Source organism: Hyla sarda, chromosome 5 (genome assembly GCF_029499605.1).
Source record: "Hyla sarda isolate aHylSar1 chromosome 5, aHylSar1.hap1, whole genome shotgun sequence".
Classification (NCBI taxonomy): domain Eukaryota; kingdom Metazoa; phylum Chordata; class Amphibia; order Anura; family Hylidae; genus Hyla; species Hyla sarda.
Window position 1 is genome coordinate 225,886,754 of NC_079193.1, and position 16,657 is coordinate 225,903,410.

Here is a 16,657-nt window from a genome sequence, read left to right on the forward strand (position 1 = left end):
GGTTAGGGCTTGGCTGAGGGTGTGGCTATGAGTGTGGTTAGGGGTGTGGCTTGTCCCTCTTTGCTCTTAACAAAAGTTGGGAGGTATGAATAACAGTCATACTGATGGCTGAAACGGATAGTCAAGAGAATTGGTGTATATTTGGATACCTGCAGCTTGTTCTCTTTACTTTAGCCTTTTGTGGTTTCACTAGTCTTATTAGTCTTTCTCCCTGGAGCAGATCCTAGTTGTTTGGCTCACTGCTGGCACAGAAAATCTTTACTCATGGGTAAGAGCTCAGAGGTGGCAAGTTATATGCTGCCCACAGTGTTGCAGTTACCAGTAGTGAGATGCAAATCTTGAGATTTTGTCATCTGCCAGCCACATGATACTAGCAAAGGCTCTCCCATTAGGCGAGTCATTAGGCAGCCACCTAAGGCCTTGAGATGGAGGGGGTCTTGCAGCCACCTAAGTCGCCCCCCCCTAACAGAGTGGCAATGCGTACAATGTACACATCACCACTCTGCAGAGCCGCCAGTCCGGCACACATTTAACTATAAGGGTGTCCTATTGACGTGCCTAATGTTAAATGAGGGCCGCTCAGCTGTTTTGACAGAGCGAAGAGCCATTGCCTCCTCACTCTGTCAATCACTCTTGTGGCTGCGCACATTATGCAGGACACTACAAGAAGCAGGGCGACCTTGCTCTGTGTTCTGGCACATGAGTGACATCATCATGTGCCGGAGCACAGACCAGGGGATAAGACCAGAAGAGAGGACAGATTTTTTTTAAACTATTTTCAAGAGGCGCTTCACTATTACAACTACTGAAGGGGGCTGCTACTGCTACCTAAAGGGGGCTTCTACTGGCATTGCTACCTAAAGGGGGGTGCTGCTGTTACCTAAAGGGGGCTGCTGCTACCTAAAGGGAACTGCTGCTTCTGCTACCTAAAGTGGGTTACTGTTGCTACCTAAAGAGGGGCTCATGCTGCTGCTACCTAAAGGGGGCTGCTGCAACCTAAAAGCGGCTGCTGCTGCTACCTAAAGGGGGCTGCTGCTGCTACCATAGGGGGAGGGGGTGCTGTTGCTACCTAAAGGGAGCTGCTGCTACCTAAATGGGGAAGTTGCTGCTACCTAACGGGGGCTGCTGCTGCTACCTAAAGGGGGTTGCTGCTGCTAGGTTGCTGCTGCTACCTAATGGAGGGCTGCTGCTGCTATGATTCACTAAATGGGGTTGCTGTTGCTGCTACTACTACCTAAAGGGGGCTTCTGCTACTACTACTGTATACATGGGGGGGGGCTGCAACAATATACAGGGGGCTACTATCACCAGGGGAACCTACCTACTGGGAGTAAGTCCTATTTATAGGAGGCCGCTAGTGTCTTCAGGGAGTAACTACATACATGTGGCACCTACCTACTAGGGGGAACCTGTGTAATGGGGGAAACAATGTAAAGGGACCTGTCTACCTACTTGAGTGACCTGAATACCTAATGGCAGGGGCTACATACTCTTCCCCAAAACCTCTTGTCTACCAACTCTATTGTGTGGGACACCCAAGGGGGTTATTATTACTGTTTGGAGCGCTATAAGTGCTGGAAAAGTACAGGGCCTAAAATGTTTTTCCTGACAGATTCTGTGAAGAAATCATTATGGCATGTTTGGGCCAGATTGATAAGTAAAAGGAAAGTGAACGACTCGGATCAGAGAAGACGTCACATGATGTAACTGTATGTAATCACTTATATGGTCTGTAGAGGTCTGTGTAGAGCCGAGGTCATTAACGTCTGTGTACAGTGGTTTATTCAGTATCACTATGGTAGTATTGAGGAAAGGATAAAAGATATGAAACCTCCGGACGGCGCCTTCCTTGGAAATTGAAAAAACTTGCCAGAGCGTTAAAAAGGCAAATTTTTTTTCTTAAAATGGTGCAACTTAAAAGTTTCGAATCCGGACCGGATTCTTCGTCAGGCAGTATGAGTTACAAGAAAAAAGGCGCCAGTTTTTAAATGTTCAGATAATGAAACTGCCACCGGGTCAGAGGGTAAAAGGGGAAGGAAGATAAAAGAACCGTACAATAAACAATATACAATATGCAGACCATATAGCAAAATTGAATTGAATTGGATGTCTAACAATATGATCTATGAACAGAAAAAACTAATATGCTAATATCCGTACTTACAAGAAAACTGACATCCTAAAATTTAAGCCGACCAGCACAAAATCCCTGCTCATGAGTTAAGGCCGGTATGGCAACATGAACTGGACAAGGCTATGCATAAAATCTCCTGTTTGAAGCGCTGGAGACACTCAGAATGGAACCCTCCGCTAAGCCTAGACATAATGAAAAAAGCCTTCCTAGCAGGCTGATGCGCATTGAATGCGGTTAATTGGAGATAGGTGTGGGTAATAGCAGGGATGTCTCGTTATACCAGCTGGAATTCCACACTGAGCTAGCGGGATGCAAGTGGTTTTTGTTATATATATGTGTCTCTGCGGACCCCGCAAGGTACAAATAATTTGTCACTGCAACGATTTGCTACAGTGTGATGGGAGATTTGTTTGTTACAATGTAGCTGGCATGAGAGTGCCTAGTTTAAGTTTATAATAATATCGGTTTCTGGCGACTGAGGGGAGGTAAGATGAAATAATGCACAGTAGTCCCTGCTTATTTTGCAGCGCTGGGGAAACACCAATCCCAGGTGCGAGAATTTAATTTTGTTTGATCTATCAACTTAAAAGGAGCAGTCTCCGTTGTTATTGTTTCTGATGCGGGATCATGTCTCATCTCCGGAGTGATGGTCCAATAGATAGACTGAATTTCATTCGGAACATTTGATGTTAAAAAGGAAAAAGGGTCAGAAAAATCATTTGATGCCCATCTACTTCATAAATCGGGCCATGCAAAAAATCCCAAAAAAAATTTGCAAAAAAATGACATGATAGATAGTTAGGAGTATTTTGTATAAAAAAAATATATATTCTATATACATATAAAATGATTGAAAAAATGGGGGGGGGGGGGGGGGAAGGGAATAAAAAAGAGGGAGAGGGGGGGGGCTATGGGAAAAGGGGGGGGGGGAAGAGGGGGGAAAGGGGGATACAAAAAGGGGGGGGGAAAGGGAAGAAAAAAGAGAATGTTGAATAACAGGGGTATTAAATGATGGTTTCTGTAATCTCATTAAGACCCTGAGGAAAGATGGTGTTGAGTTTAAATATCCAATACACTTCGCGTTTTTTAAGTAGCTCGAAGCTACTTAAAAAACGCGAAGTGTATTGGATATTTAAACTCAACACCATCTTTCCTCGGGGTCTTAATGAGATTACAGAAACCATCATTTAATACCCCTGTTATTCAACAGTCTCTTTTTTCTTCCCTTTCCCCCCCCCTTTTTGTATCCCCCTTTCCCCCCCCTTCACCCCCCCCCCCCCTTTTCCCATCCTCCCCCCCCCTCTCCCTCTTTTTTATTCCCTTCCCCCCCCCCCCCATTTTTTCAATCATTTTATATGTATATAGAATATATATTTTTTTATACAAAATACTCCTAACTATCTATCATGTCATTTTTTGCAAATTTTTTTTGGGATTTTTTGCATGGCCCGATTTATGAAGTAGATGGGCATCAAATGATTTTTCTGACCCTTTTTCCTTTTTAACATCAAATGTTCCGAATGAAATTCAGTCTATCTATTGGACCATCACTCCGGAGATGAGACATGATCCCGCATCAGAAACAATAACAACGGAGACTGCTCCTTTTAAGTTGATAGATCAAACAAAATTAAATTCTCGCACCTGGGATTGGTGTTTCCCCAGCGCTGCAAAATAAGCAGGGACTACTGTGCATTATTTCATCTTACCTCCCCTCAGTCGCCAGAAACCGATATTATTATAAACTTAAACTAGGCACTCTCATGCCAGCTACATTGTAACAAACAAATCTCCCATCACACTGTAGCAAATCGTTGCAGTGACAAATTATTTGTACCTTGCGGGGTCCGCAGAGACACATATATATAACAAAAACCACTTGCATCCCGCTAGCTCAGTGTGGAATTCCAGCTGGTATAACGAGACATCCCTGCTATTACCCACACCTATCTCCAATTAACCGCATTCAATGCGCATCAGCCTGCTAGGAAGGCTTTTTTCATTATGTCTAGGCTTAGCGGAGGGTTCCATTCTGAGTGTCTCCAGCGCTTCAAACAGGAGATTTTATGCATAGCCTTGTCCAGTTCATGTTGCCATACCGGCCTTAACTCATGAGCAGGGATTTTGTGCTGGTCGGCTTAAATTTTAGGATGTCAGTTTTCTTGTAAGTACGGATATTAGCATATTAGTTTTTTCTGTTCATAGATCACATTGTTAGACATCCAATTCAATTCAATTTTGCTATATGGTCTGCATATTGTATATTGTTTATTGTACGGTTCTTTTATCTTCCTTCCCCTTTTACCCTCTGACCCGGTGGCAGTTTCATTATCTGAACATTTAAAAACTGGCGGTGGCAGTTTCATTATCTGAACATTTAAAAACTGGCGCCTTTTTTCTTGTAACTCATACTGCCTGACGAAGAATCCGGTCCGGATTCGAAACTTTTAAGTTTCACCATTTTAAGAAATAAAAATTTGCCTTTTTAACGCTCTGGCAAGTTTTTTCAATTTCCAAGGAAGGCGCCGTCCGGAGGTTCCATATCTTTTATCCTTTCCTCATTTTCTTACTGGACCGCAGAGTCACGGGAAAAGGGACGCGGAGGCTGCTACCTTCATTGGCTCATAGAGTCTATATGTCATCGAAGGTGTTGCACTCTCAGTGCAACACCATATGGTAAGGGTGCAATATTTTACATTCATCTTACTGATTACCCCGCAATATTTCACTAGGAGCGCACCTCTTTTTTGTTCATTTTTACTTCACTATGGTAGTATTATGCCATTACCATGTGGGGGTAATGGTGTGGTACAATTATTTATCCCTTGGACAATGGTGTTTTTGGTGATACTGGTCTGTATATAGTGGTTTTATTTAGTATCAGTATGGTAGTATTATCCCGTCTCTATGTTGGGTGGGGTAATGTGTAGTCCTGGTGTGGGTGGAATTATTTGTCTCTTGTATAGTGGTGTTATTGGTGATACTGGTTTGTGTATAGTGGTTTTATTCAGTGTCAGTATGGTAGTATTATTCCCATCATTATATGGAGGTAATGGTAGTGGTCATGGTGCGATGCAATTATTTGTCCCTTGTATACTGGTGTTTTTTGTCTCTGCATAGTGTTTATTTTAATTTAAAAACAGTATTATGGTATTAACAGGAGTAATTTGTCGTCGTGGTGTAGAGGTATTCTTTTATGTTTTTAAACCCAAACCCGAGACAAAATCCTGCCTGCGTCCCTGGTGAGCGGTGATGAGTACACTGTATGCACCGCTGAGTTAGGAAACAGACAGTGTTTCCCAACCAGTGTGCCTCCAGTTGTTGCAAAACTACAACTCCCAGCATGCCCGGAGAGCCGAAGGGCATGCTGGGAGTTGTAGTTTTGCAACATCTGGCCCTTCAGATGTTGCCGAACTACAACTTCCAGCATGCCTGGACAGTCTTGGCATGCTAGGAGTTGTAGTTTTGCAACATATGGAAGTGCACAGTTTGGAGACCACTTTACAGTGGTCTCCAAACTGTAGCCCTCCAGATGTTGCAAAACTACAACTCCCAGCATGCCCAGACAGCCTTTGACTATCTGGGCATACTGGGAGTTGTAGTTGTGAAACTATGCAGCAGTGAAGATCACTTACTAGATTTTCACTGCTGCATTCTGCTTCCGCCAGTCCCCCGCTGTGTTCTGGAGGTCCCCCGCTGTCTGCCGCTGTCCCCTCGGCAACCGCTGTCGCCATCTTTGCCCCGCTCTTCCCGGACTTCCATAGTGGGCAGAGCGGGGATCTCAACTTTGACCCGCCGCCCCTGCCCTGCGATTCACCGATCGCTGATCGGCCAATCGCAGGGGATAGGAGGAGGTGGCACCCCTGCCATCTCGCTCCTATATTTTAGGATGATCGAGACAGCTCCGATCATCCCTATTTTCCGGGCTATCGGGTCACCAGAGACCCGATCAGCCTGGAGAAGCCGTGATTCACTGGTCAGAATTGACCAGCTAATCACGGCGATTGCCGACAAGGGGGGGTCTCAAGACCCCTCTGGGCGATTTGCCGGGATGGCTGCTGATAGATATCAGAAGTCATCCTGTTCCGATCACCATGTCCGGAGACGCGGTGATCCAAGAGAGCTGCTCCGTAAATGTATGGCACTGTGCGCTAAGTACTTCTTTGCAGTGCCGCACATTTACGGCGCTCATCCTTAAGGGGTTAAGTCATCTGAAATAATAACCCCTAAATCCCTTTCCTCAGATACTGAGTTTAAGACTGCATCACATAGTCTATACACTGCCCAAAGGTTTTTACGTCCCAGGTGCATTATCTTGAACTTATCCACATAAAATTTGAGTTGCCAGAGTTCTGACCATTCTTCTATGTTACCCAAATCCTTTTCCATTTGGCTGATCCCTCCAGGAACATCAACCCTGTTACAAATCTTTGTGTGATCAGCAAAAAAGAAAAAGAAAAAACACCCTACTATTGAGACCTTCTGCAATAACACTGAAAACGATATTAAACAAAATTATTCCCAGTACAGATCCCTGAGGTCCCCCACTGGTAACAAAACCTTGCTCTGAATATACTCCACTAACTACAACCCTCTGTTGTCTGTCACTCAGCCACTGCCTAATCCACTCAACAATATGGGAGTCCAAGCTCAAAGACTGTAGTTTATTGATAAATCTTGTCAGTGTCAAAAGCCTTACTAAAATCTAGATAAGCAATGTATACTGCACCTCTGCCATTTATTATTTTAGTTACCCAATCAAAAAAATAAAAAATAAAAAATAAGATTTGTTTGACATGATCTCCCTGAAGTAAACCCATTTTGTTGTTGTTTTTATTTTTATTTTTTATCTTGCAATCCATGGGATTTTAGATGTTCCACAATCCTATCCTTTAGTAGGGTTTCCATTAATTTCCCCACTATTGATGTCAGGCTAACTGGCCTATTGTTGCCTGATTTCTCGCTACTGGACAAATGTAAGGCAAGACAAAAAACAGATAGAATGTCCTAAAACAAAAGCCAGGTTCACAAAATACCAGGTAATCAAGAGAAATGCAGAAAGAACGATAGAGAAGCTGCTTCAGAAACAAAGTTCTTTTACAGGCAACCAGTGAATGGATCAGGCAGACTTAAATACCCAGGCCTAACAGGGTGTGGATGAAAGATGGGATCTGAATGGATAAAGAAACAGCAGAGGGACAGGATATGGCGTAGACACAGCAACTAACTAAGAAAGCAAACAGACTTTTAAAAAGACACCACTCTTACAATACCCCCCCCTTCCTTTTATGAGGGGCCACTGGACCTTTAACCCCTTAAGGACTCAGCCCATTTTGGCCTTAAGGACTCAGACAATTACATTTTTACGTTTTCATTTTTTCCTCCTCGCCTTCTAAAAATCATAACTCTTTTATATTTTCATCCACAGACTAGTATGAGGGCTTGTTTTTTGCGCGACCAGTTGTCCTTTGTAATGACATAACTCATTATATCATAAAATGTATGGCGCAACCAAAAAACACTATTTTTGTGGGGAAATTAAAAAGAAAAACGCAATTTTGCTAAATTTGGAAGGTTTCGTTTTCACGCCGTACAATTTATGGTAAAAATTACATGTGTTCTTTATTCTGAGGGTCAATACGATTAAAATGATACCCATTATTTTGTACTTTTCCATTATTGTTGTGCTTAAAAAAAATTACAAACTTTTTAACCAAATTAGTACGTTTATAATCCCTTTTTTTTGATGACCTCTAACTTTTTTATTTTTGGGTATAAGCAGCGGTATGAGGGCTCATTTTTTGCGCCATGATCTGTACTTTTTTTTGATACCACATTTGCATATAAAAAACTTTTAATACATTTTTTATCATTTTTTTTAAATAAAATGTATTAAAAAAGTATCAATTTTGGACATTTGTTTCCGTTTACGCCGTTTACCGTACGGGATCATTAACATTTTATTTTAATAGTTCGGACATTTACGCACGTGTCGATACCAAATATGTCTATAAAATTTATTTTTTACGCTTTTTGGGGGTAAAATAGGAAAAAACTGACGTTTTACTTTTTTATTGGGGAGGGGATTTTTCACTTTTTTTTTACTTTTACTTTTACATTTTTTTACATTATTTTTTACACTTGAATAGTCCCCATAGGGGACTATTCATAGCAATACCATGATTGCTAATACTGATCTGTGTTATGATTCGGCTAGCTGGATGTGGATCCTCTGTGTGGACCATGTCGGTGGACCGGTTCTAGGTTGCAATCATTGGTGCACTGGCCCTTTAAATCTTAGAGAGCTGGCGCGCGCGCGCCCTAGAGAGCGGAGCCGCGGGCGCCAGAACGTGAACGGGACCGGGACGGGTAAGTGGCTTGGGATGCGATTCGCGAGTGGGCGCGTCCCGCTATGCGAATCGCATCCCCATTGTGAATGTCAGTGCAGTGCTCCCGGTCAGCGGGTATGACCGGGGCGCTGCAGAGAGGAGAACGCCGCGAGCGTGAACAAAAAGAAGTCCTGGGTAGCTACATCAGCGGCCGGTAATCCAGAGGAAGTGGGAATGGGGAGGGGGGGGGCAGAGGGTGAAGCTTGTCACAGGGCAGAGTGTCACCAGGACGGGGGCTATGAGGAGGCACAGGAGGAGACACTGAGGCCCGACAGACGGGACTGGGAGCAGACGTGAGGCATTTCTTGTGGCAAGCAGGACCCCAATTCTTGATCTTCCCGGTGGTCCAGTCAAGGGTGGGAGAATGACGCTGGAGCCATGGCAGACCGATGAGGACTTCAGAGGTGCAGTTGGGCAGAACAAAAAATAACATTTTCTCATGATGCAGTCCAATGCTCATAAGCAAGGGCTCTGTGCGGTAACGCACAGTGCAGTCCAACTTCACTCCGTTGACCGAAGAAATGTACAGCGGCTTGACGAGACGGGTCACCGGGATGCAGAACCTATTAACCAAAGAGGCCAGAATAAAATTTCCAGCAGAACCAGAGTCCAAGAAGGCCACGGCTGAGAAGGAGGAGTTGGCAGAAGGAGAAATCCGCATGGGCACATTGAGACGTGGAGAAGCAGACTTCGTACCAAGAGACGCCACACCCACGTGAGCTGGGTGCGTGCGTGCGTTTCCCAGACGGGGAGGACGAATAGGGCAATCCACCAAGAAATGTTGGGTACTAGCGCAGTACAGACATAAATTTTTATCCCTACGGCGAGTCCTCTCTTCATGGGTCAGACGAGACCGATCCACTGGCATAGCCTCCTCGGCGGGAGGCACAGGGGTAGATTGCAAAGGATACTGTGAGAGAGGTGCCCAGAGATCAAGGTCTTTTTCCTGGCGGAGCTCCTGGTGTCTTTCAGAAAAACGCATGTCAATGCGGGTGGCCAAATGGATAAGTTCATGCAGGTTGGCAGGAATCTCTTGTGCGGCCAGCACATCCTTGATGTTACTGGATAGGCCTTTTTTAAAGGTTGCGCAGAGGGCCTCGTTATTCCAAGATAATTCGGAGGCGAGAGTACGAAATTGGATGGCGTACTCGCCTACTGAAGAATTACCCTGGACCAGGTTCAGCAGGGCAGTCTCGGCAGAAGAAGCTCGGGCTGGTTCCTCGAAGACACTACGGACTTCAGCGAAGAAGGACTGGACTGTGGCTGTGGCAGGATCATTGCGGTCCCAGAGCGGTGTGGCCCAAGACAAAGCCTTTCCAGACAGAAGACTAACTACGAACGCCACCTTAGACCGTTCTGTAGGAAATTGGTCCGACAACATCTCCATATATAGGGAACATTGAGACAGGAAACCACGGCAGAGTCTAGATTCCCCATCAAATTTGTCTGGCAGGGACAAGCGGAGGCTGGGAGCGGCCACTCGCTGCGGAGGAGGTGCAGGAGGTGATGGAGGAGATGGTTGCTGCTGTAGCAGTGGCAGATGTTGCTGTAACATGGCGGTCAACTGCGACAGCTGCTGTCCTTGTTGGGCAATTTGCTGAGATTGCTGGGCGACCACCGTGGGAAGGTCAGCGAGACTTGGCAGCGGCACCTCAGCGGGATCCATGGCCGTATCTACTGTTATGATTCGGCTAGCTGGATGTGGATCCTCTGTGTCAGCGAGGGATTGGCATGGACCGTGTCGGTGGACCGGTTCTAGGTTGCTACTGGTTTTCACCAGAGCCCGCCGCAAAGCGGGATGGTCTTGCTGCGGCGGTAGCAACCAGTTCGTATCCACCGGCAATGGCTCAACCTCGCTGACTGCTGAGAAGGCGTGGGACAGAAGGACTAGGCAGAGGCAAGGTCAGACGTAGCAGAAGGTCGGGGCAGGCGGCAAGGTTCGTAGTCAATAGCAATAGCAGAAGGTCTGGAACACAGGCTTTGGACAACACTAAACGCTTTCTCTGGCACAAGGCAACAAGATCCGGCAAGGAAGTGCAGGGGAAGTGAGGTTAAATAGACAGGGAGCAGGTGGAGGCTAATTAGACTGATTGGGCCAGGCACCAATCATTGGTGCACTGGCCCTTTAAATCTTAGAGAGCTGGCGCGCGCGCGAACTAGAGAGCGGAGCCGCGCGCGACAGAACGTGACAGCCGGGGACCGGGACGGGTAAGTGGCTTGGGATGCGATTCGCGAGCGGGTGCGTCCCGCTATGCGAATCTCATCCCCATCGTGAATGTCATTGCATCGCTCCCGGTCAGCGGGTCTGACCGGGGCGCTGCAGAGAGGAGAACACCGCGAGCGCTCCGGGGAGGAGCAGGGACCCGGAGCGCTCGGCGTAACAATCTGTTCTATGTATAGGACATAGAACAGATCAGTGTTATCAGCGATCTTCTGTTCTGGTCTGCTCGATCTCAGACCAGAGCAGGAGACGCCGGGAGCCGTAAGGAGGAAGGTGAGGGGACCTCCGTGCAGCGTTCTGAATGATCGGATCCCCGCAGCAGCGCTGCGGGCGATCCGATCATTCATTGAAATCGCGCACTGCCGCAGATGCCGGGATCTGTATTGATCCCGGCACCTGAGGGGTTAATGGCGGACGCCCGCGAGATCGCGGGCGTCGGCCATTGCCGGCGGGTCCCTGGCTGCGATCAGCAGCCGGGATCAGCCGCGCATGACACGGGCATCACTCCGATGCCCTCGGTTATGCACAGGACGTAAATGTACGTCCTGGTGCGTTAAGTACCACCGTACCAGGATGTACATTTACGTCCTGCGTCCTTAAGGGTTTAAAGGGGTACTCCGGTGGAAAAACAATTTTTTTTCTTTTTTAAATGAACTGGTGCCAGAAAGTTAAACATATTTGTAAATTACTTCTATTAAAAAATCTTAATCCTTCCTGTATTTATTAGCAGCTGAATACTACAGAGGAAATTCTTTTCTTTTTGGAATGCTCTCTGATGACATCTTTGACGTCTTTATTTATTGTTGTCCTTAGTGGGATTTGAACCCAAGGCCCCAGCACTGCAAGGCAGCAGTGCTAACCACTAAGCCACCAAGCCACCATGCTGTCCTTAGCATACATCTGCTATGAACGGTTGTTAAAATGGACAGAGATGTCAGCAGAGAGCACTGGGGTCGTGATGTCATCAGTGTTCCAAAAAGAAAGGAATTTCCTCTGTAGCAGTCAGCAGCTAATAAGTACTGGAAGGATTAAGATTTTTTAATAGTAATTTACAAATATGTTTAACTTTCTGGCACCAGTTGATTTAAAAAAAATGTTTTTCCACCGGAGTACCCCTTTAAGCTTGGGTGCAAGTTTGTCAGGAGGTGTGGAGGTGTGGAACCTTTTAACCAGGACGGGTGACGTGGATAGAAGAGGCTGGAACCTCTCACCTGGACCATACCTCTTCCAATGAACCAGATGTTGGACATAATTTTGTACCTTTCGGCTATCCAATATCTTAAACACTTCATATTCGACTGAAGGAGGGGAATCAGAAACAGGAGCCAGAGACGGAACATACAATATGAGTAATGAGTGATGGAAGGCATTATGAACCTTAAAAGACTTATAGAACCTTAAAAGAATTATAGCTTCAATTTCCTGTTCTTAGCTGACAGAAATGACACCCTGTGAGGTTTTCTCCTGCTGTAGCCCATCTACTTCAAGGTTTGATGTGTAGTGCCTTCAGAGATGGTATTCTGCATACCTTAGTTGTAAACGGGTGGTTATTGGAGTGACAATTAACTTTCTGTCATCTCAAACCAGCTTACCCATTCTCCTCTGACCATGACAATGATTTTTTGTCCACACAACTGTCACTCACTGTATATTTTCTTTTTTCAGACCACTCTCTGTAAGCCCTAGAGATGGTTGTGCAAGAAAATCTCACTAGATCAGCAGTTTCTGAAATACTCAGACCAGCCCATCTGGCATCAACACCCATGCCATGTTCAAAGTAACTTAAATCCCCCTTTTCCCCATTCCGATGCTCAGTTTGAACTTCAGTAAGTTGTCTTGACCAAGTCTACATGCCTAAATGCTCTGAGTTTCTGTCATCTGATGCATAGGCAGCTGAAATGTTGCACCTTATTTACATGATGGAATAAAGCTTCACAAATTCTGTTCATCTCAATTGGAGTTCTGCAGTGACTCTTCTTTGGGTAACTATTGGACACCTATGACCTGGGCTTTACACCGCTGGTACCCCAGCAACTTTAATGGGGTACTCCGGTGCTCCAGCGTTCTGAACATTTTGTTCAGAACGCTCGGAGTCGGAGGCCGTGATTGTGACTTCACTGCCACGTCCCTTGTGACGTAGTACCACGATCCCTCCATTCATGTCTATGGAGGGGGCGTGACGGCCGACACGCCCTCTCCATAGACATGAATGGAGGGGGCGTGGTGTGATGTCATGAGGGGGCGTCACAACCACTGCCGCAGGAACATGTTGTTTGTTTAGAACGCCGGGTTCTGCGGGAGATCGCGGGACCACCCCCTCCGATCAGACTTTTTATCCCCTATCCTTTGCACAGGGGATGAGGTGTCTAGCAGCGGAGTACTCCTTTAAGGTTGAAATGCTGCTTGGCTGATTAGCTATTTGTGTTAACAAGCAATTGAAAAGGGGTACCTAATAAATTGGCCAGTGCGTGCCTTTATAAATTTGTAACATTTTTGCCTGGTGATGTGAAAGTGCTTTCACTAACCTCTGATTCCTCTTCTATTGTATCAGCTTTTCGTAGACCACAGGCTGCTATGTCTTTGAGGCATGTACTTAACAGAATAATTACTGATCCTTTTAATGACACGCTGTAACAAGGGCAGCGGCAATTGTTGTCTATGTAGAAGAGCTTGGCTTGGGTCACTCTCACATATTCCTCTATTGTGTTTAGTCAAGAAATAATTATTGTAGGCTGTGCCTCCAGATCTCTTAGCGTAAAAAGCCTCATTGATTCACGTCCCCATGCAAAGCTTTGGTGTGGTTCCGCCGCATTGCTATGGGAAGCTGTAGACCCCTATTACACACATTCTTCCTCTGTCAGCCGGCAGAACAGGAGCTAGAGGAAAGACTACAGTTCTCTGGCTGAGCTCTTTCTAAAAACAGCACTTGCCTAATAAAGATATGGGGCTTGCGCGTACACTGTTGGCCTTTTCCACACTATAAATACTCTCGCTGGAGATCATACAGGGTTTGCCTGTTTCAGGTTTGTATCTCGTACGCACTCTCTACAGCAGACAGGACGGATATTGACTCTGCATTACAGGATTGAAGGAGCCTAATCTTCTCTAAGGATGCCCAGAGTAGACGCAGACCTCAAGCTAGACTTTAAAGATGTCCTTTTCAGGCCAAAGAGGAGCAGCCTTAAAAGCAGATCAGAGGTAAGTTTATCTCCCACCATTCAACGGTTAATATTCTATGTGTTACTATTAGAGTCATCACTAACAGGCGGCACGCCTGTTAGTGATGACTCTAATAGTAACACATAGAATACTGTTACTTTGGTTACTTTTGTACTTTTTTTTAACATGCAATATACTGTAAAATAAGACAATAACCAATTAGCATTGATCTTTGGAGATCCAAAGTGGTTTTTAATGTATAACATGCTTTTGCCTCGAAAAAAGGGAGGACTTCCGAAAGCTTGTCTCTACAAAATACTGTTAGTCCGATAAAAAAAGGTATTACAGATAGTGTTGAACGGGAATATTCGCAATTCGAATATTTATTGCCAATTTAGCATTTTCATGGCGAATATAGCACTATATATTCGCAATTATGAATATTCGTAATTTTTTTCCCCCCCACAGAACATATTACAGTGATCTTATCCCTCCCTGCTTCCAGCTTGTGGGCTAAAGAAGGCTCCTATACTATTTACTGGAGAGCGAATAGGAGAATATGCAAAAATGCGAATATTCGCGAACATCCTCATATTTGCGAATATCGTCACTAAAGAATATTAGGAGATAGATAGATAATATAGATAGGTAGATAGTTATTCGCATGCGCATGTGAAAATAACCGTGACTATATTGAATATGCAAATTTTACGACTATAAAACGAATAGTCGTTCATATGTTCGCAAAATATCGTGAATTCAAATATGGTATATGCCCCTCATCACTAAGGCTGCGTTCACATCACGATTTCTCCATCCAATTTGAGTACTCGATTTTATAATTTAAAATTGTATATAAAGTCGGATCCATTGACCTCCATTAAAAAATCGGATCCATTACACACATCCGATTTGATCCGCATCCGATTTCACACGATTTTGGGTTTGACCACGATTTCAGACCTGAACAAAAATCGTGTGAAATCGGATGCGGATCAAATCGGATGTGTGTAATGGATCCGATTTTTTAATGGAGGTCAATGGATCCGACTTTATATACGACTTCATACGATTTTAAGTTATAAAAATCGTTTACTCAAATCGGATGGAGAAATCGTGATGTGAACGCAGCCTTACTACAATACTCTGCAACATTCTAGGATTTTGTATGATACAGTTTCACATATTCACACAAGTCCATAAGTGAGCCGACTGGATACATTACAGCAGGTGTTTACAAACGTGTCTTAGAATCTTTCGGGGGGGAATGGGATGTTCCTCTTTATTCCTCTTTTAAATAATGGACTTTAATTACTCTAGTTACTCTCTGTAAGACTTTACAGCAGGGGGGGGGGGTGCAGGATTGAACCTTGTTCGGACTGCAGTCTTGCTTTCACCTTCAGTATTTCACCTTGGCAGCTGGAAGAACAACGTATAGTTCTGGTTAGAAGTAGATTAGTCAGGCGGTTGCCTTCTGAAAGCTGAGCCGGCAGAAGTATAAACACAAATGACAAAGACAGTTGTTAGCGCTATAGAAAAGCCTTATAACACACTTTACTGTACATAGTGGTTTATGATATAGTGCCGTAACCCGGTAGAATACTATACCCTCACATCTCTCTGACTACCACAGATTGTCTTCCAAGGAAAGCGTCACCTAAACAGTTATCGTTTTCATGATGTCACTAGTCACTGACACAGGAACTCATATTGCAAAGACATTATTTATACACATCTAAACTATGTTTAAGGGGGTACTCCGCTCCTGGCATCTTATCCCCTATCCAAAGGATAGGGGATAAGATGTTAGATCACCGCGGTCCTGCTGCTGGGGAGCCCCGGGATCCCCGCTGTGGCACCGCGCTATCATTACAGCACAGAGCGAGTTCGCTCTGTGCGTAATGACGGACGATACAGGGGCCGGAGCAGCGTGACGTCATGGCTCCGCCCCTCATGACATCACGGCTCTGCCCCTCATGACATCACGGCCCATCCGCTTTATGCAAGTCTATGGCAGGGGGCGTGACGACGGCCACGCCCCCTTCCCATAGATTTGTATTGACGGGGGCGGGCAGTGATGTCACGAGGGGCGGAGCCGTGACGTAACGATGCTCCGGCCCCTGTATCGCCCGTCATTAGGTGCAGAGCTCTGCGCAGTAATGATAGCGGGGTGCTGCAGCAGCGATCCCCGGGGTCCCCAGCTGCGGGACCCCGGCGATCTGACATCTTATCCCCCATCCTTTGGATAGGGGATAAGATGTCTAGGGGCAGAGTACCCCTTTAAAGGCTAAGGCTTTTCCTGCTGATATCCCATAACCTCTTATAGCACTTTGGTTCAGGGACGCACAGTTTTCTCTATTCTGCCATCCATTAACCTATGCAATGCTACCTGTTATAATAGGAGACGAATATCAAACAGCCCCATGTCCCATAACTATATATGTAAATTGTTATTGCATATGTTTTTTTTTCTTTATAAATATCAATATTCCATTATCAAATTACATACGTTGCAATTAGAGATGAGCGAACTTACAGTAAATTCGATTCGTCACAAACTTCTCGGCTCGGCAGTTGCTGACTTTAACCTGCGTAAATTAGTTCAGCTTTCAGGTGCTCCGGTGGGCTGGAAAAGATGGATACATTCCTAGGAAAGAGTCTCCGAGGACTGTATCCACCTTTTCCTGAAAGCTGAACTAATTTACACAGGAAAAGTCATCAACTGCCGAGCCGAGAAGTTTGTGACGAATCGAA

The 16,657-nt window shown here is 45.2% G+C and overlaps 1 protein-coding gene across 5 annotated transcripts in view; it reads left to right on the plus strand.

Moving 5' to 3' along the window:
* GMPR (guanosine monophosphate reductase) overlaps nt 1–16,657 on the plus strand; it is an 81,418-nt gene that overhangs the window by 9,735 nt on the left and 55,026 nt on the right. The window contains exon 1 of one of the 5 annotated variants that reach the window (XM_056521228.1): nt 13,571–13,942. The exons of the other annotated variants lie outside the window; for them this stretch is intronic. Within the exon in view, the coding sequence (XP_056377203.1) occupies nt 13,856–13,942 (87 nt within the window). The 5' untranslated portion in view covers nt 13,571–13,855. Of the gene's footprint in view, nt 1–13,570; nt 13,943–16,657 lie in introns of those variants that run through there. 5 annotated transcript variants of the gene reach the window in all.